Source organism: Erithacus rubecula, assembly GCF_903797595.1.
Source record: "Erithacus rubecula genome assembly, chromosome: 10".
NCBI classification, from domain to species: domain Eukaryota; kingdom Metazoa; phylum Chordata; class Aves; order Passeriformes; family Muscicapidae; genus Erithacus; species Erithacus rubecula.
In genome coordinates, this window is record NC_136662.1 from 11,635,889 (window position 1) to 11,660,484 (window position 24,596).

The window sequence follows — 24,596 nt, forward strand, 5'->3', positions numbered from 1 at the left end:
CCTTACATGCAGTGCTTGTCTGGTTCTGTGCTTGTACACTGCTGTTCACATTGCTTCCTTTGCAGCTGCTGTCCATCTGCAAAGCTGGGAACTGTGCAGTGAAGTTCCAGAAACAAAATAAGTTTGTTGAGGGCAAGGAGTGAGAGAGGTGCAATGCACAAAACAAACCTTTGAGGGTTTCAGAAGCTTGGAGGGATAGTTGTTTACCTGAGAACAGCTGCCCACCACTTTCTGAAATGGTGTCTGTTCTGAGGAGGTTGGTGGAGGCTCAGATTGCCTGGTTTCAATCCCTGTGTGTGAAAGTGTTGGCAGGGCAGGCAAGTAGAGGAAGGTCTATTCCTGCAAGCCCTCATTCTTGCTTTTGTTTCAGTGAGGCAATGCAAGATTGAACATTTACAGGCTCAGTGTGGAGTAGGGGGGTGAAAATGCCCTGGAATTGCTTGGGTGCCAGCTAGGACAGTGAAGTTCTGAGATAATATTTGTTCAGCTGTCTCCTCATGACAGAAAAGTAAAGAGATGCAGCAAAGTTGGGGGAGCATAAAAACTCCTAGCAGTCAAAGCTGTGTGGTAATATGGAAATGCATCATCAGTTGTGTCTAGATCTGCATGTGTTGAAGATCAAAGATTAATTGACTCCAAAGAGTAGGAAGGCACTAAAATTAGGATACCTATTGCTCCATTTTTGTTGCTTATCTTCAGTGGCCTTTGCTGAACATTGATAACTGTTCTGGTAACAGTATCCTCAAACCAGGCACTCTGTACTTATCTTGAACTTCAGTTGTGAAACTCCAGGTGTTTAAAGGCTGCAGAACTGGATCTTTAGGCAGAAATGAGGGAGGGAGCTAAAGGTACACTATGCCATTCCATCAGGACTCTCTACACGCATTATTCACTTATTTGTTCAAAAACTCATTCTCATGTCAGGTAGAGGAGTGCAGCTGAGCTCTCTGTGTAGCATGTCCATATGAGCATTAAGAGAGATCTCTCTAGTCAGTCTTCTGGTGTTCTAGAGTGAAAGATTTAAGATTTGTTCACATTGAGGAAAAACCAGTGGGCATGAAAAGAAGATGCAGCCTGTGATGGAGAAGGTAATCGAGCATGGGAATGAAAGTGTTTGTGGAACATTCCATGGTATCAGCTGCATTAGAGCATTTCCAATCACATTGCAGAAATCATTGAAAAGTAGATCACTGTGCCTTTCCTGCAGCATCTTCGTTCAGCTTGTTCTGTAGCCATTGATGTGATTGTTATAGTGATAATAGTAATTTTGTGACTGTAAGAATAAATATATATGTACTTAAGTTTGGTGTGTATGAATACATGTTAAAGATGCCAAGCTGCTGAATGCAAATTTGCATGATACCAGTGCATATTTTCAAAATGCCCTCTGACAGTGATAGATACTTATGTTCCTTTGACTTCCCATTAGGGCAAGAAAACTTCAAATTTTACAAAACCTTTACAGGAAAGTGAAATGTGACTCATTTGTTTAATATCATTCAGCATATGCATCTATGAGTTTGCTGTATAAATGCATTTGTGTAGAACTTGTACTGTTAATTAATGTTAAAATCTTTTCATGAGCAGAAAGAATATGTTGTTTTTTTTAAGTAGTCTGGCCATGCATAAGTGTGCATGCTCTCACTTACTGCTCTATTAAGTGTTTAGTTCAATCCTGTTTAGAAACTCAACACTTTGGAGGAGGCACACAGCATTTCTAGGGTGAAGCTCATTCAGACACAGCCTGTCCTTGGTGCCAGCTGACTTACAGCATTAGCTGCTATCAGCTCTACTTCATAAGCATGCTTTTTGCCTTTTTCAGTAATGCTCATTGAACAAAGGTTTTCCTTTATCCAGCTTAAGTAGTGCTCTAATCCAAGAAGTTAGGGGATGTTTGAAAATTCATTTGTCATCTTGAGCTCACTTCAGGAGTAATTTCAGCGCAGTTTTGAAGAAAGTATGACATTATACAAAAGGCTGTAAATATGTCTTTTCTTGTTTAGGGATTAACAGTTTCTGATTGCCTTGATTTATTGTAGTCCAGGCAGAGGCTGAGAGGAAGCAGGGGGTTCTTTTCCTTCTGTGCAGCAGTTATGTCCCTAAGGTGGCAGGGTTTGGTTTATTTCCCAGGTGTCCTCAGTTTGCTGTTATTTAGTAGACTAAAACAGAATAAAAAACAGGGTTCAATCAGTGCCACTATTCTATCATAAGTATCCTTAAGTGGTAAATCACAAACTAAGTTTTTGTTTATTTCCAGACCTCAAATAGTATTGGTTTTGGAAAAGAAACAGAACGATCCATGACTATGAGTAAATCAGTAATACCTGACCTTCCCTCATCGCATGAGAGTTTGATCAAGTGGGCGTATGAGCATCATTATAGTCCAGTGATTTCCTACACAAAAGCACCCGTTGCTAACAGATTTCATCTGCAACTTGAAGATACAGGTAAGTTTGAAGATGGACTTTGAGCATGTAGAAAAAATATATCTTGTATTTCTAGGAATACAATTACTTGAAAGGTCTTTTCTCGGTTTTGAAGCTTGGGTTTTGGCTGTTGCAATTATTTTACTGCTTGTCATCACGAATGTTGGTGATATCTTTGAATGATGGTTACAAATGATAATCTATTGCTTTTTGATTAGAAAAGTCCAGACAAATTTGTGTTATTTTCTGAAATTTGGTGGAATTAAATGTTTATCCAATGCACAAGACTTCATAGTTGATGGTATCCAGTGTTCACTAGAATAGATGTCAGCAACTGGATATCCTGTTATTTAATAAATCCAGCTTTGATTTTTTTTTTGTGTGTTTTTTCCAAAAGTATGAGCATAGTGTTTCCTTGAGATGATTAAATAAACATTGAGCCTGTTTACACACATGAGTGGCTTACCAAAAAAGTCTGAGCAAACAGAATAAATACAACTATTGAAAAAAATTGGATATTTGGCAAAAGTAATTGTTGATGTAAAGCTATCTGGGTCCATTGAAGCTAGCAGTGTTGCATCTGTTTTTTTAACTAATTCTGAGTTTCAACCACTAAAAGTAGTGTTTTCCAGTTTTGATAAAGCTTATGCTCACATTAATTTGATCAACTGCTCTCTCATGCTGAGGAATTTCTGTTCTCAGCAGTCACGTGTATCAGCCAAGAGAAATTTTCTCATTTACTCACTATGAAGTTAACTCTTACTTAGCTTCATTCTGGTTAAATAAGTAGTTTCACAACAGTAGTGACTGAATTTCTGATGAGTCAGGTAGTGGAAGAATTTCCCCTAATGATTTGCACTTAGGTTCTTTCAGTAGTACCAAAATAGTATATTTGATAAATGTGATGTTTCTCTTACCTCTGTGGATCTTTTATATGTAATAGGTCCACTCATCAGAAGTTTATTTTCAGCCTGTGGTGAGAGAGATTTCTGACAGGGACTCAGTGTACCAAGATTAGATGCCTCAGTAACAACTGAACAGTTGTAGGAGCTGTGGCTACTTACCTGAAAAGTACAAAGATGATGCTTTTAATTGTCCTTCAGGAGCTCCCTTTATGGATAATATTTTTTTGGTGTGTGAAAATTATTGGTTCTGGATACTTTTTATGAAAAATATCTAATGACCTAATGTGACTTTGTTGTTGGTTTTGGATTTTTTTTTTCAGAAGAGATGAATGATGAAGAAGACCATTCCCTTCCTCCAGAGCTGACAGAATTGCTGGGTGCTAACCCACTGCCAGCTCCAAAGAATACCGATGGCCTGACTTTTCCATTTCACATTAACAGAGGAAGACATGACACAGTGGGAGAAGAAATCTTCCCATCCAGACATTCAGTAGATACATTAATAAATCATGACTTTGGACATTCCCTTTCAAAACATAAAGAACCTGAAGAAGTTCAGGGCAGTGCTGGTATGGCCCTGTCAATAAAGTGTGATGACAAAGTTATGACAGTAGCTATAGAAAAAGATTCTCTCCAGGTTGGTGTGATATCTTATTCTCAAAACTGGGGAGGCTATTTTGGGCAGACCATTTTATTTGCATTTGATTGAAAAGAATTAACATTCGAAGTCCTATAGCCATCACCACACCCCCCAAAAAAACAATTTGATGAGGGAACTGTACTGTAGATGTTCTTTGCCATAACTAAGAATTGTATTTTCTCTTCTTAACAACCTGCTGGTTTTAAGAGGGATTGAAGGTGTGCACAATTGGTTCTGTCAAAAAATAACTGTACTCAGCCATCAGTCTGAGTTTTTAATTTCCAAAGCACAATGAAACTGCTTTTGGTAGCAGAGTGAAATCTAAATAGATCTAAAGATCTGTCTTTACCATCTACCAGCTGACAGGTTGCTTGTGTCCATTTGTATTGTGGAAAAGAGCCTGAAGCAGACAGCATTTCAGCTCATTTCAGACCAAACAGAGTCAGCATTATTAATCAGCAGATTAATAATGAACCTGTTGTTTCCTTTTTTTCCATGTTACATTTATTCCTTGTTTGCCATGTATAACAGCCTTTTGAGGGTGACCTTCCCTGGATGTCAGTACAATGAACTTCACTTCTGCTGTCAGCAGTCAGGATCAGTGGCTGAACTGCACTTGAGCAGGAGCTGAGCACAGTTGTGCTGCAGCCCCTGACAGAGCTCCTTTGTTCCAGGCTGGCGGCTACGCCCGCACAGAGCTCTCGCTGCTGGACCACTCCTGCAAGGCCAGGATGAACGGCACCCACTTCATCCTGCAATCTTCTCTCAACAAATGTGGCACTCGGACAGCATATGTCTTGAACAAGATTGTTTATTTTAACTCTGTGAGTATTTCACAAAGAGGATCCACCTTCTGTACTGCACACCGTAGTAGTGCGAGGATGCCATTAGTTAGCTGTACAGGAGTTAGCTGTAGTCGTAGCAAAAAGGAGGCATCCTGATCCTTTCCTGCCTAGCTCAAACCTAGCTGCAGCCACTGTCCCTGTATTTAAGGAGGTATGAAGACTGCACATTCAGTGTCCTCCTGTGGTCAGATAGTATCCCAAAGGAAAGTGGAAGAGTTGGAGTTAAAGACATTTTACAACATGGTTGCCCTTTGGGATCATCTGTACCAGTCTGGAAGAAGTTGTACTGGTGTTCCCTATGAAGCTTTTATCATCCATACATAAGCAGTAATACATTGCTGCAAAGAGAAGTAGGAATGAAGTTTTGTAATTTCACAAAGCAATATCTTTTCATTAATATCCTGAATTAAATTAATTTTTTTCTTCAAAAATTTTGTGTGAAAAAAGGCTTTTAAAACATGAGGAAATTACATAACTTTTGCATGCTTTTCTTTTAGAATTTGAATTGATATTTTTTAGCAGTTACTGTATGTAATGAAGGGACTCTTGAGTACTAGTATTTGAGTGATGATGCAAAGGAGCCCAGTTAGGTTGTAAGCAACTGCTTCCAGATTGGCTCATCTTATGAGCCAGGCTACAATGCAGATATTCTGGGTTCAAAAGTAATGACATGTTTCCCTTGCTGAGCTTTCCAGTACATAGAAGTAACTTTGGCAAATGATGGAAAGCCTGTGGTCCAACCCAAACACAGCTCAGGCAATCTGATCTGACCTTGCCTGGTTAAAACTGTTCTATGCTGGGGAGTCAGTAGCACCTAACTTTAGAAACTGTCCCAAACCAAGATAGAATCTTCGGCAAACAACAGAACAGCATGTGTTTGGAGCTAAATACTCTCATGGTCCCTGTATTCTATTATGGCCCAAAGGAAAGTGGATATTTATTGCCTCTTCTTTCTCCAGCATGTCTTTTAATAGTCTTGGCTATACACTTGAACTCCAAATCATGTATGGGATTGTTCAGAATTTGGGATCATTTCTCCTAAAAAACAGACACCCTGCAGTGAAGTGTCAAATTGTGTGTGTGTGTGTGATTCTTTCAGCTTAGTTGCTCTAAGTCTAAGAAAACAAAGTTGTAGTCCTGGGAGGGAGGGAATGAGCTGATAAGCTGCAAGCATAAAGAGGCAGAAGGCAAAACACCAGAAGACAAAACCATACATTTTCAGGTGAAGAAATGAAGACGTGTGAAAAAGATGAAAAAAATGAGGGGGAAATTCAGTGGAAAAAATGGGGGGAAATGAAGAAGGAATATTATGGGTTTGGGTGTACATGTCTGAAAAAAATTGCTGACCATAGAAGAGAAAATCCTTTAGTGACACTAACATTTTTAGTGATTTTTTGTACTAAGGAGAACTGCAAGTAGCAAAGTATCACTTTAGAAAGCCATTTCTTTTTCCAGTGTTGGCTATAGAAATGCTAGAAATAGAACGGAAATACTGGACTGCTCATTCAGACACCAACACCCAGACTGGTGTCTTTCTTCACTGGCTCTGAATTCTGGAAAAGAGCTCAGGCATTCTTTAAATATAAGCTACATCTCCTACATGCTCAGCACAAGGCTGTTCAAGACATGCTTTCACCATTTGCTTAGCTGGTGCTCTTCTTGTAGCCTTTGCATTGTTCTGAAGAGAGCAGAAAATAAATAACCATGGGAGTGCTCAGTTATCACCTAATCTAATTTGTTTGCAATCCCTCTCTGTGCAGATTGTCATTCAGCTGTCAGCACCAGCTGAAGGCAGTGGCTTTGAAGATGATGACCTGGAATCAGGTGATAATGGATTTCCAGGGGATGCTGATGAGGGAGAGGTGGCTTTCTCAAGCTGGCCTGAAATAGCGGTATGTTACCCTGGGGTTTACACCTGACAATGAAGAAATGCCTCTTGTAATAGGCATTGCACATAAATTACATTAATTGTCTAGAAATTCATTTGTCTTTTAACACATTTCTTCTCACTGTTGTTTTCTTATGACCCTGTTGAAGATTTGCACTAAGTAGCTGTAACATGGGTGGGCCTATATTGTATATAACAGATTTGTCCTACCACTCCTGACTTGTGATGTTAATTTTTTTTCCTCTCATTTTAGTTTAATTGCACACTGCACCAGCCTGAGGACAGAGGCATTTTCTGGCCTCCTGAACCACACATCACCAATGTGACCTTCAACATGGAGCTGTACAAAACTGATTTGTTCCTTACTCCCTCCCAAGGACTCTTCTCTGTTGCAGAGAATGGACCAGTATATGTAGAGGTAACAAACTGAAAAAGGTTTCAAACTAACAGAAGGGTTTTATGACTGAGCCAAATCTATTCTTGTCAGTTGAAAAGTTTTGTTGGGCAGTTGGTTCGTGCCACTGTGGTGGCTGTGGAGAGCAGAAACTGTGGGATAATTAGGACAATATTTTGGGTAAAAAACCCAAAGCATTCTTGCAAAATGGATGAATTTAACTTGCAAGATAAATTTGTGATTCTTGCCAAATCTGCTTTTCCATACTGACCTTACCGTGATTTCTGAGCTCATCCTCTCAACTGGCATTTCCTGATGGGTTCATTTTGATGTATGTCTGAAACTTATCTGAAAGATGTAGACATGCAAAAAGATTATTACAAATGTTTGTGTCTTTCAAATGCTTGTGTTCTGAGGTTAAACAGTTAATACAGATTCTGGTCTCTCTCCAGTTTGCTTTAAAACATCATTTACAATCCTTTTGAATGCTACCACATAAGGGATCTAGCAGATTTAGATAAATAATACTAAAACAAAATCAGCAGCCAGGTACACTTAACTTCAGGTGCATTTTGCACATGGTGATATTTCCATGTGTTGCTGAGTTGCTTATGAAATCTCTGGAATTTCACACCAATACAGTCAGTATTTTTAAAGATAGCTCTGTGAACAGAATTTTGGGTTTATGAATAGTAGTAAACTTTAATAAATGCAGCTTTGGCAATGAAGAAGCATCCCCAGTTTCTAGGCAAGTGAATCATAAGGTACTTCTGAGCTCTGGGGTTGTAAGACCAGAAAAAACCAGCAGTGCTGTGTTTCTATTGCCCAGGTCAGTTCCTCTTTGGGAGCCTGTGTTGCACAGGGTCAGCACAGTGACCCATTTGATGCAGTTTTCTTCTTTATTTCAGTGTGCTTTGTTGTTTCTTTGTTCTCTACCCAGTGAAAAGTACTTAAGACAGCAAAAGCAAAAAATAGTCTCAGAAATAATAAAGAATATTTTTATAGCAAACACTTAAAGCCATCCACTGCCTTCCTTGTTCTGGGATGAACCCCCCCTGACTCTAAGCCCGCTGGAGCTGTTTATTCAGACTGATGTTCTGATTTCCTCATCACCTGTCCTGGCAAAAGTCTTTTTCTTCTGCTTTTTTTTTCCTTGCACAATGGAAAACATATCAGTTTTGAACTTCTGTGACTCCATTTTTTTAAGATGACACTGATTTTTTTTTTCCTTTTTGTTTCTATTTTGCATTTTTTATTAAGAAAAATTTTTGGGGTTTTGATAAATACATATTTAGTAAAAATTAATTATCTACTTTTTCCTTGTTTGTTTTTTTTTCTTTGTGTTTGAATCTTTTGGATTCTGGCATTTTATTTCTTTCTTCTCTGCAGTCAGTTTCTTACCATATTTTGGTCTTCCACCTTCCTCCTGTGGTTCTTTTCTTTCCTTGAGATATCATTCATCCTCTTATTTAATTATCTGTAGTATGCCTGTCCTACTTTCCATAATCTTTTTTAATTAGTTTACACCATCAGCATGTTTCCTGTCAGTATCTGTGGCTGACTTTTGTTCATCCATCTTTATTTCTGTTCATTTTGGAAGATGCTTCAGCACATCCCTTCATCACTAATTTGGTTGCTGTTCACATAAGGGAGAGAAAAAAGGAGAAATGCTTTTATTCACTGCAAAACTTCTAGCATCCAGAAATTACTGCATAGACCTCATAATTTGGCAGGCTCTTCCTTAAGGATACATGCAGCACATATGGATTAAGTATGCATATAAGGCACATTTCTTCTAAGAAGATTTCTTGTGGAACTATTTCACTGGGCAGTGTTAATGGTTAGATAAATGCTTCTGTTGTTTATTAAGAGCAACATGCCTCATTTGTTACAAATTCCATTTTTTTTTTTTCTAATTATTCTGTAGCATTTATTGTCTGCATTCCAATCCAGCTGAGCAACATCAGGGCATTGGAAGCTTTCCATCTTAATTACTTTTCATAAAGGAATATGAATATCAAACTTACAATAAGCTAAAAAGATCCTTTCACAAGAAATTGCAGCTTTTTAGGAGGCTCTCTCACCCCCTCCAGTCCAGGAATGCCACCCACACGTCAGACCATGACCTCCTCTCTGCCTTTGCATTCCTGTCTTGGCTGGGGGTGGATTTTCTGTTGTGTCTGTTGCTCTTTTTTCTGTTTTCATTATAATTTTGAACAGATACATAACCATGGAGTCAGTGATTGATTTCCATACAGCTATTAGAGCCTGTGTTTCTAAGGGAGTCAGTGCCATCTCAGGTGGCAGACATAGACATTAACTGTGAGTCTTATGGGAGGGGTTCATTTGCTTTCAGAAAGATAAGGGATTGCTGTATTTATGCATGTTTATGCTATTAAGCAGCTGCTGGTTTTGAAACCAGATTTTCTGTCTCTCAGTTTGACAGTTTACCCTTAACATTTAGCCTTCAAAATATTTCATATTGGAAATGGCACTGGAGAACTGCTTAAAAAATAGTTGAAAATATTAATGAAATGTGAACTAAAAACGTAATTACTGTCTCTTTCTTTAATGCAGGTGTCTGTGACTAAAGCTGACAGATCCTTGGGCTTTGCTATTCAAACATGCTTTGTTTCCCCGTTTTCAAATCCAGATAGAATGTCTGACTATACCATTATAGAAAACATTTGTCCTAAAGATGAATCTGTTAAATTCTACAATATTGAGAAAGAGAACTTTCTAATACCACATGCACAGAAGGACAGAAAGAGATTTAGCTTTGTGTTCAAACCAGTGTTCAACATCTCACTGCTCTTTCTTCACTGCGAGTTGACTCTGTGTACAAATAAAGACAAAGATACTCAAGGACTGCCAAAGGTCAGTAATTAATTCAGTTTATCAAAACTTCTGATACAGATGAAAATAATGTATTTTTTTGTCTGAACTCTGAAGGTAATAAATAGTTTTGTATGGAATTGTCTAATGAATATGATATCTCCAGTCTCAGGATTTTAATGGATAAGAGCTATTATACTGTGCATTTTGACTACCTAATTTGCAGTTGCTGTTTAAATTTCATTGGATGTCTGCAAATAGAAATTGCTTTTTATTGTACAAGTGGTTCAAGTTTATCTTTTCTATGCATATCCAAAGCACAAACAACATTAGTTTTAATTTCCAACAACATGCACCATATTGGATAATATTGTAATCTGATTGCTAGAAAATAGAAGGTTGTTTGGAGGTTCTCATTTTTTGGTAAATTGTGTAGGGTAAAACTGGATATGAGGTAACTGTGTCACTGGCACAGCTGTCCTGGCAGATGGGTGACTCTGACCTCACACTCTGCTCTTTGCACTCCAGTGCATTCCTCCTGATGAAGCTTGCACCTCTCTCAACGTGGATATGATCTTGGCCATGATGCACAACAAGAAAACCTTCACCAAGCCCCTTGTTGTAATATTACATGAAGGAAAACAAGAAGGTATAAAAATGAGCTTGACATGTTTAATAATGCTATATATATGTGTATAATATTGTGTAACATAGAGCCACTTGAAATGAGGGAGTGCTACAGTATGTGACATTGTGTAATCTGGTCTGTACTGTGTCTGCAAGATATTACTTGTTAGAACATTTCCCTGGCAGCAGTCATCAGGCCAAGTCGTTGCCATTTTTTAACCACCTTATTGTTCTCTGGATGTGTGGTTTGCTGAGCACTGAGAGAGGAATACTCAAAGTAGTACAAAATAACATGGGTTTTAGGAGTATGAATGTAGCAGTAGTACTTGGAGCTGTTTCTTGCTGCCCAGAGATTAAAGGCAGCGTTTTGCTCCCTGCTGTGTCCTTTTTTTATTGCGCTTGTAAATATAAATTTATGAATAATAACAATGGAATTTCAAAGTATTGAGGACTTTAAAGCCTGATAAATTTGTAAGGCAAAGAGGTGGCCCCTGGAGACTCACTAGATTCATAAACTATGAAGAGCAAAGGATAATATGCACAAAGGGGCTCCACTTTGGTGGGACTTGTTTGATTACATAATCTTTCTTGGAAAAAAAAGCGTGGTTGGTAACTGGTTGAAGGAGTTGGAGAGGCTCAAGTGCATTATGAGATAATGCCATATTCTAGTTTAAGAATATGCCCTGTGAGTAAGTAAGAATTGTTCACACAGTTTCATTTAATTGGAAAGTTTTTCTTATTAATCACTCTGATAGCACCATCAGTCACAATTTGATGCAGTCCTAGAAGAAAATACATGCATTTATCTTTTCTTTTTGTATTTGCATTGAAGTTTCATAAGAAGCTTCAGTGGCTTCCCATACACATCTAAATTTTCCAGTGGTGTCCAAAGGCAGTTTGACCTCTGGAATGCTTTTCAGGGAGCATCAAAAGGATGGGGATCAGAAATCCTTTAACCTCTGTTTTACAGTGCATGCTGTTAGTCTTTGAATGATTTGAAGTTCAAATACAGCATTGCTAGGGGGACATAGGCAACAGCTGCTTCTGTCTAACTCTGCAAGTCAGCTCATATTTAGTTTGGAGGGTTTTTAACAAAACTGTTAATACAGATCAAATCCACTCTGAATTAAAGTCAAGTATTTGATCTGTTGCTGTCACAATTAAAACTGTGCTTTGGGCCTGATTCTGAACTTTCATTTTGCTCAGCTCTCATATTATTTCAGTAGGTTTTCTATTGGGAATGAGTAAATCCTGCAACTGAAATGTGGCTTTCAATAAACAGACTCGCAGTTCAGCTCTCTTGTCTTTATGATGTGTGGAGCATTGTGTGCAGCTCCCATCTTGGGCTCCACTCAGAATGTTGTCTTTGTCAGATGCACAAGGTCTCAGTGTGCAAAGACAAGCTAAATTTATAAAGATTAGTTACAAGACAACAGTGTGATGGAGTATTTTGTTGCATTGTGGGTGATTTTAGTATAATTGTGGGACTCTTGGTGGAAATCTCCCCAGCATATCCCAGCTTTCAGACATAATACAAAGTGGCACATTAACAATGTAGCTTTGTTGGTGTGCAGTTGTTCTGCAGTGAATCAAAACCCCTTTCTTAAAGCCAAATGCTATTGTTGGCCAGTACATGAACCTAAGATTTGGAGAAGAAATTATATCATGTTATTAAGCAGCAGAATTTACCTCGCAGAGGTAGTGTTCTTCATTTTCTTTGCTGTGAACACAACCAGCTTTCACTATTGCAAACCACTCTATGTAAGTTACTGCCCCTGGTTTTCCTCATCAAGCCACATGTGAAAGCCATGTGCTTGGCATTTCAAAAGTCAGAACAAACTAGTCATTGCAAAGCTGGTTTTTTTCTTCAGACAAGCTTAAAGCTGTCATTGACTGTATTAGAAATCACAATACTGTATCTAAATGAGGCTTTGCAGTAGATCCCAATGGCAGTGTTTACAACCTAACTCCATGCCACATACATTCCCTCTGCATGCCTGCTTTCCCCCATGCTCTCCCCCACTCCCATGAAAGGCACAGGGATGGCCATTTATATACTAGGAAATACATGTTCTGTTGAAATAATCTACCAGTATTGTTCAGATTCTTGCTAAATGTGGAAACTTTATTATTTCTCCAGAAAAAAAGACAGGTCATAGAAAGGTCTAAAGGCCTCTATCCTCTGAAGGTATAGAAAACTATGATAATTCTAAAGGCTGGCTGCACTTGTTTTTAAATTAGATGTTTTTTGTAGACCTCAATGATTCTCACTGCTTCTGAATTGCTCTGAGCAAATTGCAGTAAAATACATGTAAGAACTGGATGACTGAAGAGAATTGATAATGAGCTATACAGCTTATCATTAGCTGATTTCATATTCTCTGTAGAGAGGCCAGTGATAGAAACAGCATGGAAAATTAATTTTCCCCTCAGCTCTGAAGACATTTTCTTGGCAGTTGGGATATGCCAGTGGAGTGTTTGGACAATCTGATAGTGCCCTTACCCATGTTTGTACTTCTCAGTGCTCCTTGGTTTCAGTTCAGCCCTCCTGGCAGATCTTACATTCAGTTATACTGTTGCTGTTAGGTGCATTGATAACTTTCCAGGTTATTTGTGCATGCACCACCCCACATGCCCCTCTATGTCCTCACCTGTTTCCTGCTGCTGTTCCACCTATTTCCTATCATCTGCCAAAAGTGATCTGTGACAAGACACAATAACACAGTTTAAGAATAAAATGCTTTTTTGGATTTGGTAGGCACATGTGTCTCAGGTCTAAAGAATATTGCTGGAAGTTTGTTGCTGCCATCTGAGTTTTAGAAGTTAGAAGCATAGTCTTATTTAAGAACACTTTAAATAAATTAATATATTTATTTTCAGTATTTTGGGGCTGTTATGTTTGCATAGAAATTGATTAAATTATTTTTCCCCAGTTGCTAAAGATACAAAAGCAAGTATTGAAACAGTCTTATAAAATCCTTTTACATCTGTTACACTGATCACACTCATATATGCCAGAATATAAATTAAATCCCTGAGTTGCTGGGCAATCCAGAATCAAGCTACAGCTAACCAAACAGGTCACTGGGTAGAAGCCAGAAGCTCTTGCTCTTCTGCTGGAGGTGGCATTCTTGGAGAAAGATAAGAGAGGCCAATTAAGAAAAAGGAGGGGAAATTCTTCATTTGAAAACATTTGTTTAATTGTCTCTTTCTGTTACAGGGTGATATCTTCATCACTAGGATGATGATATTTGATATTCTTGCCTAGAATAATAACTTTGATCTTTGAACAATTCCTATGGTCTTTCATTCTTATGTATAATAATACATTTTTTAAACCCTCCCTCCCCACCAAAGCCCCACACAACTTCCAAGACAGAATACTACGTAGGACTTAGGAAAATGGGTGAATAAATACATATTCATGCAATTTGGACAAAGCAGTATGTACTGTGCTGTAAAACTCACTATTCTTTAGTGAGTGTTTGCTTTTGTGTGTGTGTGTGTGATTTAGTGTACTGATACCTCATGTTTATGATTAGTGAGTGGACAGATGAATGTAATCATCTTAACAGAATCTTTGTTTCTTCACAATCTAGGAACTTTAGGAGATCCACATAGGGGTAATCAGAGTTACTGTGGGTTATGCCTGATGACATCTGACTTGGGAAAGGTCGCAGTGTATTTGCCAGCAAAATATACAGTGCATGAAATATACTTTAGATAGAGTCCCTTGAGGAATAATTAATGCATTAATAGAAATTTTCTGAGATGAGTGAGATTGTTAAATTTGGTCTACTTTTCCTAAAATTCATGGTTTGTAAAAATTACAGTGCATGTCTTTCTGTCAGATCAGAACCTGTATAGTTTGTAGGAACTCTATCTGATTAATGTTTTGTGCATTTTCTTTGTTTTACATTAGATCCTTCCCTTCCAAAGCCAAACGTGAGACAGCCACGTAAGTAACTCTTGAAACAATCTCTTTTAATCTTTAAATGTTTGTTTACAAAGCATTAGATAAATTAAGAAAATTCTCTTCAAGCTTTCTGAGTGTGTGCATGTTTAATTCAGAGGCAGAACAGAATTCTGACTGCATTGTTGATTGAGAGATTCCTATCAATGTTCAGAGGACTGTGACCTTTTGTGTATGTGAAACTCAGTTTTGGGGAAACACCACTGAGAGTCTCAGACTTAGCAAGTTCATGTGGGTGTGTGTGTTATCTCCCCTCTCTGCTGAGGCCACTGCTTCCCAACACCAGTGTTAGAGCAGCAGTGCCCCCCCTCAGAGCTTCTGTGCCCTACCTGTGTCCTATTTTAGCCTCACTCTTTTTCTGCAGCACAGCCCCAGGTGCTCCAGCACTTACAGGCCATGCTTAGATGAGATGACTGCCTTCATATGGATTAATTTCTTAGGTTTTATTTATCTTGGTGTAGTGAATTAATCAGAGTCGATTAATGACCCAGAAAAGGAGAGAAGCAGCATTACAAGAAAATAAACAGGAATGTGCAGATTATGTGCAGTCAAAAGCAAGAGTGAATGGAGAAAAGGGAGATTTTAAGAAGTGCATAGAAGGTTTTTCTTCTTCTCCTGTCCCTGTGCCTTCAAGACTAAATTTGTTCAAAATAGCAAAAGCAGTGAGCAGTTATGCTTCTGTGACTTATGCCACTTTCTTCTTTCCTCTGTGCTTCCTCTTAAGAGGAGAGGATCCTGTCTGGTGCCTGGTGGAAAAATCAGTTGAGTGCAGTCTTTTGTGTTTGCATTTGAATGACTAGAAGTAGCCAAATGAAGCTGAAATATTCTCATAGAAAAAATGAAAGAAAAACCTCCTAAGACACCATCTGTCAGGTGTTGTATATGCAGACTAGGTCACAAGCACATAGAAAAGGCTTCTGAAGGCCCTTACCAACAGGAGTTGCTGGAGAAGACTTTTGTCAAAAGAGGATGAGGGATGTCCATAGGGACATCCTCTGGATGCAGGATGTGTAAAGTAAGGGTGTTGGAACTGAAAATTCCACTGAAGGATGGACTGCTAAGATCCAGTCAGCTCATTTCCTAGCCAGAATAGTCAGTAAAATGTTATTCATTGGCCTAAGCGATTTTCTGCAGTGGGAGATATTAAAAGTACTAAAACTAGAAATCAGTTTTTAAAGAAGAAATTTCCCCAAAAGATTGCTTATTATTAATTTTTAAAATATTTTCAATTACCAGAAAGAAAAACACAGAGGCCATACATTTTTGTTTGGATGATTAGTACTGGAGTGCCCTCATTCAGGAAACAAATGGCTGTTACCCTTGAAATGGTCCCACAAAAAGGCCTCTCCCCTAGAAAGTGATTTACGTGTGTGTGCTTCTATTTTTGTGATCTGGAATTAATTTCAGTTATTGAAAGCATTGCCAAATGTGAAAAACAATTGTTTCTATTTATGTTTTCGCTGACTTTTTGCTGGCATCTCTTCCCTCTTAACAGCAGTTCCGTTCTCCACCTAGATTTCAGACTGAATTTGAGGAGATGTAGGGGAAAGTTTGCTTGAATGTTAGGCCATTTAAATGAAAAGCATTTTGGCCAAACATCTCAGCCTTTTAAAAGCATATTTTAAAGATAAATGAATACTTAATTGAAAGCAAGTTTTTAACAGCCAACTGAAAATGCTTAATTTTTGCAACACTTTCCAGATTTGGGTGTGCTGAGCTGGAGTTTTATTTTGTGATGTGGAACAGTTGGTTGGACTGAAGCCACTCTGGAAGCATCGCTTTCTTTTCCTTGATGCAAATCTGCCTGTTTCTCAAAGTGGTGCTTAGTTAAGGATGAAATTTTAAAAAGCTCTTCCATGACAGAGTAAGGGTGAATTGTTGTGAAATGATACCTGCCTCTGAAGATAAGAGTGCCTGTGTTGTGTGTTTCCCTGGGCAGCTGTGCTGTACGGGCTGGACACGCTGACCGTGGTGGGCATCGCCTTTGCGGCGTTCGTGATCGGCGCCCTGCTGACGGGCGCGCTCTGGTTCATCTACTCGCGCACAGGTACGGCACAGCGCGGCCGCGGCAGACACCCTGCTGCTCCTGGGCTTGCTTATTCTCTCCCTCTCTCTTCTTACTCACGAGTTTTCCAGCAGTTCCTCCCATGAGCATCTATAGAGTATCAGATACCTGCCCTTCCCTAAAGGGACATGTTATGTGTTATGGTTTGAATTTTGATTAAATAATTTAAACACAAGTCTTGAAAACTCACTTGGGATAAGAGTAAAACTGAGTACTCCTGGCTTGTATATTATCATTAATAACATCTCTGTATTTCAAATTTAGTTCATACTTCAGTTAATGGATCCCTTTTGGTTCCCAGCTACTTTAAAATTTTTTTTTTTTTTGCAGTTACTACGTTAGGCTGATATATACAAAAAGTGGGCCAAATGGTTAAGAGAATGCTGTATTGAAACAGACACTTTCTGAGTATAACTAGACTTGAAAATTTTTCTTGGGCCTTGATTACATAGAATTTTTGCTATAATTATTTATTCCATCATTCTTCAACTACTGGTTTCAATTACTAGAAGTCACATGTAATCTTAATTATGTCCAACCAAATACTTAGGAATATGTCTGAATTGGTGTAGCCTTTGTGCAAGGATAATTTCCCAGTGTCTCCTTAGAAGTTTTTCCCATGCCAAACTAAATTAGTAAAAATGGAATGCTGAATTGAAAGAAGAGGGCATTTGGGTAGCTTTCTGTTGCGTGCCCCAGACAAGGACTAGACACTGATGAAGCCTTGATTTCCATCATGTGACCTTGGCTGCTTGTGGATTATGGGGCATCTCAGGATCCTTGGAGTATTCTGGGCTCCCAACTACTTCCACTTTTGGCCTCACGAGACCCTACCAAGATCTGGGAGGTGGGGAAAATGTGAGGCCAATTACTCTAAGCCTGTGCAACTCAGGAGCACTGAAATTTGCCTGTAGCCTACTGCAGGGGTTTTCTTTCCTGGCATCTAAAACTTCATGGAAGCTATTTAGGAATGAGAATCCAGCCCTGTTGGGTCAGAGCTTCTGTAAATATTATGACCTAGGAGCTTATGTTAATTTGGAAATAAAAACGATGGTGTTTTTTCCAGTTGGCAGTTCAACAATTTTGTATAAGCAATTTAATACTTCTCAGTGCATCAGCTGTTTATGAAACTTGTTTGGAATTGAAGTGAACATGGAAAATTTAAAAGTTGTGATAATATATATAAATTGTATAATTTTGTCTCATATAAGTGCTGAAGTGGAAGTAAGGTAAGTGCTGTTTCCGTGAGTAAATGGGAAGTTAAATAATTCTCATATTGGTTACCTTTATTAACAAAAATACCTTTAGTCCTGCATTTATGGAGGTTCAATATGTATTTACATACAGAACCATCTGTAGCACTCATTGTGTGTCAGTACTCAAGGAACACTGAGAAGGCAAGATGATAAATCCTTCAGCAACAGTAGAACTTGGACCAATCCCATTAAAAGAATTATATTAGTGAAGTACATCAGTCATGGTGACCACATGCAAATAGTGGAAAGGGCAGCTGCTCTGGCTTTGTGTTTAAGAAATGAAAATAAGTGGAGAAAGAGGGCAGACAAAAAATAAAAAATTAATACAAGAAAGAAAGGAGACATTGTAACTCATCAGATTAGAGAATCACAGAAAGGATTGTGAAAGTGCACCTATGTTCCTGTGCATGTGATGTGCATAGTGTCTTGTATCTACAAAGCACAACTTGCAGCAGAGTGCAGTGAAGGCTCTGGCAGGCACAGTCTCTTAGAGGACAGCTGCTGTGGCAGACAAGATAATCCAGCTGCAGTGGAAACATTTTAGAGCTTGCTGCAGGCCTTTATTAACTTGAGGAGAGGAAGAAAAAAAGGATAATCTAAATTTCATCTACAGAGTGGCTGTCACTTGCCTTTAGAGAATTTATGCATTGCTGAATCCTTTTCTGAAATTTCATCTTTTGTTGTAAGTAAAAGTGGGTTTCCAACACGTGACTTAGACGAAAGGTTGGAAAATATGAGTTCATGCTAAAACTCTGTTTTGCTGATACTCAGAGCACAGATAAAAGCTACTGCTGGTAGAGAATAGCAGCTTGGGATGTGTGAAGGAAGTTATTTTTGTTGCCATGTGCTAGTGCTGTGTGCAATGCAGCAAAAGACCACCTTTTTGCCAGTAGTAAGATTTGCTGATACACTTTTATCAGTGTCTCTGCTGCTACCAAAGAAAGTGTTACCTGAATGAGCTCTTTTGTTCCTCTTGATAGACCATTAGTGATAGCAGAAAGAAACTACAAAATAGGTAGAATTTAATCTCCAGATACTGAGCAAGATTGCTGTGTTCTCATGTAGGGCTTTTGCTAATTTCAGTAATGCAAAATTTCTGCCAAAGCATCACAGCTGTGCTTTAGAAAATTCTAGACTTTCTGAAACAATTCGACATGGAGTAGAGATGTCCTATGATACACAGGCAGGAAGAGAGAGGGAAAGCTAATATCAGAACAACAGAGGAGAAATTTTAGCTTACTTGTCTGCAAAAAGACTCAGTACTTCTGATCCTTTCTCTAGTCAGTTAAAGGGCATGAAAGGTGTTGATGCTGCCTGGAGAGGACCCAAGAGCTAAGGGAAATACCAGACATTTGCCACAATTAACCTCATTTGTCTAGGGGTCTTGTTAAGAAGCAAAAGTTTTGCAGTGTGCATGAGTGCAGAAACTCTTCATAATTTAACCATATAAATATGTATCAATGTAATATATATCTTAGCAGGGATCATTGGGTATGTTTAGGAGAGACAGGCACAAGCCTGATGAGTTAATGAGACTGTTAAACCTTGTAAAGTGTGTTAAAGAAAACATCCGTCCCTGCGCTCTCTTAGGAAGCGCGCTTCCCTTCTTCAGGCGGTGTTGCAAGTTAAGAGGATAAAGTGTTCCAAAATCGGAGAAGTTAAAAGCGTCCCTCCTCCCCCACTTCTCCCTTTTTTATGGGTTCTGATTTAAAGTAAACTGACATAGCAACCAATTATATTTGGCAAATGGAGATAGAAAAGCAAACATTCAGACTTCCTGGACAGGGAGTACAACTGGCAGCTTTCCTAAGTGTGAATAATAAAGTGCGTGTTGTCGCGTTCAGATGGCTAAAAGCTTGTTTACTGTCAATAGATGAGATGTGTCCATTCTGAGCAGTTTTGGTTTGGTAACATGAGATACATGAAGCTGTTTACATGAAAAAGACAGATGGAGAATGCCTTCAGTGATCGTTTACATTTCTTTACATTGCTTTCTTGAATATTCCTTTAAAGAAAGCTTTGCTATGGTTTAGCTAGGTGTTGAGAAAATAAAATACAGAAAAAATCAGCCAGTCCAGATGTAGTTGCTAGGCTGTGTGTTCATAACATTACTGTGATTTGATTTTCTTTTTTCTTGAGAACATTGAGAATTTGTTATTGTTCAAGAAGTGATTGTGGTCCATCAGAGCTGCTGATGTGCTTTAGAAATGAGGTGCTGCAGAGGCCATTACAGTGGAAGGAAGGGGTCTTCCAACCCAAACAGCACGGAGGATGCCTCCCAGGATACTTTCCAGAGGAGCCGGGAGGGGAGTGCAAGCCATTGGGCTTGCCGGGACTGCCGCACTGCGCTTTCGCTTTGCCATAAAATAAAAACAACATGTGTTTGGCTTATAAATGAATTTATGCTTAAATGCATACAGATTGTACTGGTGTGCTCAGGCTGACCAGAGCTGTGTGTAACCATGTGGTTTGTAAAATGGGTGACAGCAGAGCTGCAGGGAGAGGCGGGGGCCCCGCCGGGGGAGCCCAGCGGCCGCGCTTCCTCTGCCGCCCGAGCTGCTGCGGCAGGGCTGGGGTCTGCAGCCCCCCTCGCTGCTTGCTGCTGTTTGTGTTCACTTGTTTAGTTTAATGAAAGGGAGTTTGCTTATCGCTGCCTTTATAAATATATCCTGTAGTACAAAAGGAAAGAAGATGTACACAAACAACAGGAGGAGAAGGGAGCAAGTCGGGGGGGGGAAGAAACATCCAAACAAGGCTTATGAAAGCCTCTACAGCACGATGACATGTACTTTGATTTGATACTGTTTATTCTGGGGGGTTACAAAGCCCTTTCCAAAGCAAGTTAAAGCTAAAATTTGATTCATTTACAGATGGCTGGGGCTAGATTCTGACCTGCTGCCTATGAGCAGAAATCCATGGCTCATGGATGAGCTACAACAGTTACTTCTTACGCTAGGAAAAGCAGACTGAAAATCTACTCACAAGAGTAAAATGCTGGAATGAATGCTGAATTTAAAAACAAGATCCTCACCCTGTTTTTAAAAGTTTATTTGGCCTCCTGGGCAGTGTGGTTTAGTGGTTTAGTTTGTTGTTTTTTTCTGTCCTGTCCTGTCCCTTCTTTCCTCCCCATTCCTAAAGCAGTGGGGTGTAAGGCAAGAGCTGTGTGTTGTGGGGCCTTAAGTGCACTTCAGCTGTGGCTGTGGCTTGAGCTAGCAGCAAATCTGCTGGTCTCCATTACACAGAGCACTTGCAACCTCTGCTGTGAGAAATCCTCAGACCTCCCTTGTTTGTTTGTAGCAGACCTCTGAGTGCTGAGCAGCCTGCAGAAGGATATTCTGTGGCCTGAGACACAAAGCGTTAAAGGCGCATTTCCTCTGCAGGCGCATTCCGAGAAGCTCGGCCTCTGGCAGCTGGGCAGCAGCACACAGGGCATGGGGATGTGCCAGAGCAGCTCCTGTGGGAGGAAGCTGGCTCGTCCTTGCTCTGTAAGCCTCTGGATGCAGGCTGTGCCTCCAGCCTGTTGCTGAAGCAGTCACTGGGGAGTGGGATCTCTACCAAATCCTGAACATGAAAGGAAAATTGGAGTGTGCAGACCTGACCCGTGGCATCAGGTTTTGGGTAACATAGGATAACATGGAGCAGGAGAGCTGCGTCACCATAGGCTCATGAGGCAGGGGATGTACTAGCCTCTGATTTTTCCTAATTGCTCTGCCCATGATCCTGCAAATCATTTCCGTCTTGCTCCTTCTCTGGGAAAGCAGCCATGCTGGTGCTGGCTGCCACAGCAGGTCTGCAGCTCAGGCAGCAGCAGTGTGACTTACTGCTCTGAGATCACAGGTTCACATCCTGGAGATGAGCTCAAGGGAGGGGGCAGCTACAGTGCACATTATATAAACTTAAGTCTTGCCATCTGTTTTGAAGAGAATGTTTGGTGATATTGCTAAGGTTACAGACTTGAGCACTCTTAACTTCCAAAAGAAAGCCACAGTTATGATTTCCTATGTGGCCTTATTATGATCTTTTAGGCATTAAATGGCATAATTATTATTTTTGTGCTCAGTTGACAGCTGGATTTTTTCCTTCAATCCCAGCCACAGGTGCAGAAATATGTGAGGAGACCCCAAGTGCTTGATTTGGCAATCTAAATAGTGAAGGGGTTTTAATTTATTGTCAGTAAACAGTTAACAAGAAATGGTGAGACGTTCTCAGTACAGGTTGTAAGTGCTGCACATACTGTGGTAGCTGTAGGAAAACTTCCTGTATGTTGTATTAGGAGTAAATAAAGTAAAGTTTTCAGGATAGCGTGATGTTTTTTTACCTGTAGAAAACTGGCTGTGTCTCAGGATGTGGTATCCAGCTGATTGAAGGACACTGTCTTGAGCTATACTTCTAGTAAATATGCTGTTCTATAAACTGGCATTAAAACTAAAGCCTACATTTCCTGGCCTTTTTCCTGGAAACAGCAAAGCTATAAAGTGTCTGAGTTGTGTAATTGGACCCAATTTGAGTGACAGCTGACAACAGAAGATAGACAGTGTTGATCTTGGCAGTTTCCATTAGCTGCTTGTAAAATGCTTAAGGAAACAGTGCTGTTATTTTCCCCATGTGCACAGCAATGCTTAGGTGCCAAAGTCTAGTAACATTTCCAGTGATACTCCAATTAAGGTCTGTTACCCAATATATTAATTACATGGAAAGAGACCTCCAGAAGAGAAAGACCGGGCAGAAATGGGTTGTTGTTTTCTGTGGCAACATGTTCAATTTCCCTTCTCCTGACGCCACTTTTCCCGTTGCCTGTCCGTCAGGGGAAGCAGCGGGAAGGCAGCAGGTGCCCACGTCGCCGCCAGGCTCGGAGAACAGCAGCGCAGCGCACAGCATCGGCAGCACGCAGAGCACCCCCTGCTCCAGCAGCAGCGCCCCCTGACCGCGGCACGGCCACCGGAGCCACGGCGGCGCCTCGTCAGCCTGAAAAGGATCGCTTCGGTTGCGTCTGAAAAAAGCGAGGAGGGGTTTTTCTAAGGGAAAAAAAAAAAAAAAAAAAAAAAAAAAAAAAAGACTGATTTTCTTTTGGGGAAGCCACTGTGTGTGTGAGTGTGTATATGAGCACACAATGCATGGGTGAACACAACCTGTTGGATCTTGTTAGCATGTTATGCTACATGTGACAAAGCTACTACTTTTACAGTACTGCAACCTGTTCTAGGGGTCTGTGGGCCCTCAATGTGAAATCTATGCCAGTTTGGAAAAATGCTGCTTTGTCTATATGATGTTTTCCTTTCCCTGAACCTTTTCATTGACACAAGGTATTCATTAAGGGAATTCAGTCATAGAATCACAGAATGGTTTGGGTTGGAAGGGACTTTAAAGATCATCTAGTTCCAGCCCTCTGCCATAGGCAGGGACACCTTCCACTAGACCAGGTTGCTCAAGCCCCATCCAATGTGCCTTAGAATACTTCTAGAGATGGGATATCCACAACTTCTCTGGGCAACCTGTTCAGTGCCTCACCACCCTCACAGTTAAGAGTTTTTTCCTAGTGTGTATTCTAAACATGCCCTATTTCAGTTTAAAGCCATTTCTCCTTGTCCTATCACTACATAAGATAAGCAGAACAAAGATGATCTTAGGTCAAAGGATTTCTTTTTGTCTGTGCAAGAAAGCATCAATGTCAGATCTCCTTCGTAAATAACATTTTATTATTCAGCTATGTTTAGCCTCTTTTGAATAATCTTTGTTTTGTTCAGCTTACAGCTACAGCATCTCATTTGCTTTCCTGTTGTGTTTGCAGCTTCAGGTTTGTTCCAGGTATTTTTGTTCTAATACTCATTGCTTTGGTAATTGGAAAAGAGCACACTCTAACATTCCCTCTCTTGTTGTATGGGCCAAAGCTCTTTTAGGAGAGATTTTTTGATCTGATATACCAAATACAGGCACACACAAACATTAAGACAAAGAATGGTCTTGTGCACTAACATAGATGGGTGTGCACCTTTAATGGCGATTACTTTATGCACATAGATACATATCGAGGTATACACAGCCTAACCACTTTACCAATTGGAAATTAACACAGCATTCCTTCCATACATAAACATATAATCCATAAATATATGTTTATAAAGTTAAAAACTCTTGTCAGTTTATAATAGGTAGATAGAGGAGGTAAAGAAATTGATTTGGTTCTAATCTTCTAGCTAGCATAAATTGTCTTTGAAATAAGAGATGAGTTTGAGGGCACAAGGAATGTAGTAGTGCCTGTTATTTTGCTATTCTCTGAAAATAGTTGTGCAGTTGTGTCAAACTGTTGAATGAACGTTATGATTTGATAGTCCCAAAGTAGTATCAGAATACGGAAATGACAGAAGGGTACTAATTGTCACTATTTTTTAGTGTCAGTGCCTTATCTTGACCTTCAATTTATGCAAAATGAAAAGCATAAAAAGACACTTTTAACATGTAATTGTTTGACTGTTACTCGCCACTTTGTAATGTGTTCTACTGATCCTTCTTTGAGGAAGAAAGAGCATTGTTTTCCTCTAAAATTGAGATTAATAACTTTCATTAGTTGTAGTGAAGGTTACCTGTGTTCTGCAAGAGAGGAAGGGACTTCATTACACTCGAGTGGTAGTCTGCCCTGAAGTCTGAGCTGCAGATTTCTTGCTGATTCTACACTTGTGCCTTGCTGATGCCAGGATGGTCCAAGTGCAACATATGCAATAGATTTAAGTGCCCAGGATCAGGC

At 39.6% G+C, this 24,596-nt stretch overlaps 1 protein-coding gene across 2 annotated transcripts in view; it reads left to right on the forward strand.

Annotated features, from left to right (window-relative positions):
• The window catches only part of TGFBR3 (transforming growth factor beta receptor 3), a 106,982-nt gene extending 84,191 nt beyond the window's left edge, over positions 1–22,791 (forward strand). The window contains exons 8-17 of one of the 2 annotated variants that reach the window (XM_079313735.1): positions 2,258–2,447; positions 3,652–3,968; positions 4,646–4,795; positions 6,577–6,708; positions 6,958–7,122; positions 9,676–9,975; positions 10,462–10,582; positions 14,483–14,518; positions 16,473–16,580; positions 22,660–22,791. In XM_079313735.1, the coding sequence (XP_079169861.1) occupies positions 2,258–2,447; positions 3,652–3,968; positions 4,646–4,795; positions 6,577–6,708; positions 6,958–7,122; positions 9,676–9,975; positions 10,462–10,582; positions 14,483–14,518; positions 16,473–16,580; positions 22,660–22,778 (1,638 nt within the window). In that variant the 3' untranslated portion in view covers positions 22,779–22,791. The remainder of the gene's footprint in view (positions 1–2,257; positions 2,448–3,651; positions 3,969–4,645; positions 4,796–6,576; positions 6,709–6,957; positions 7,123–9,675; positions 9,976–10,461; positions 10,583–14,482; positions 14,519–16,472; positions 16,581–22,659) is intronic. The other variant, XM_079313736.1, reaches the window with a different exon arrangement.
• The last annotated feature ends 1,805 nt before the right edge of the window (positions 22,792–24,596 follow it).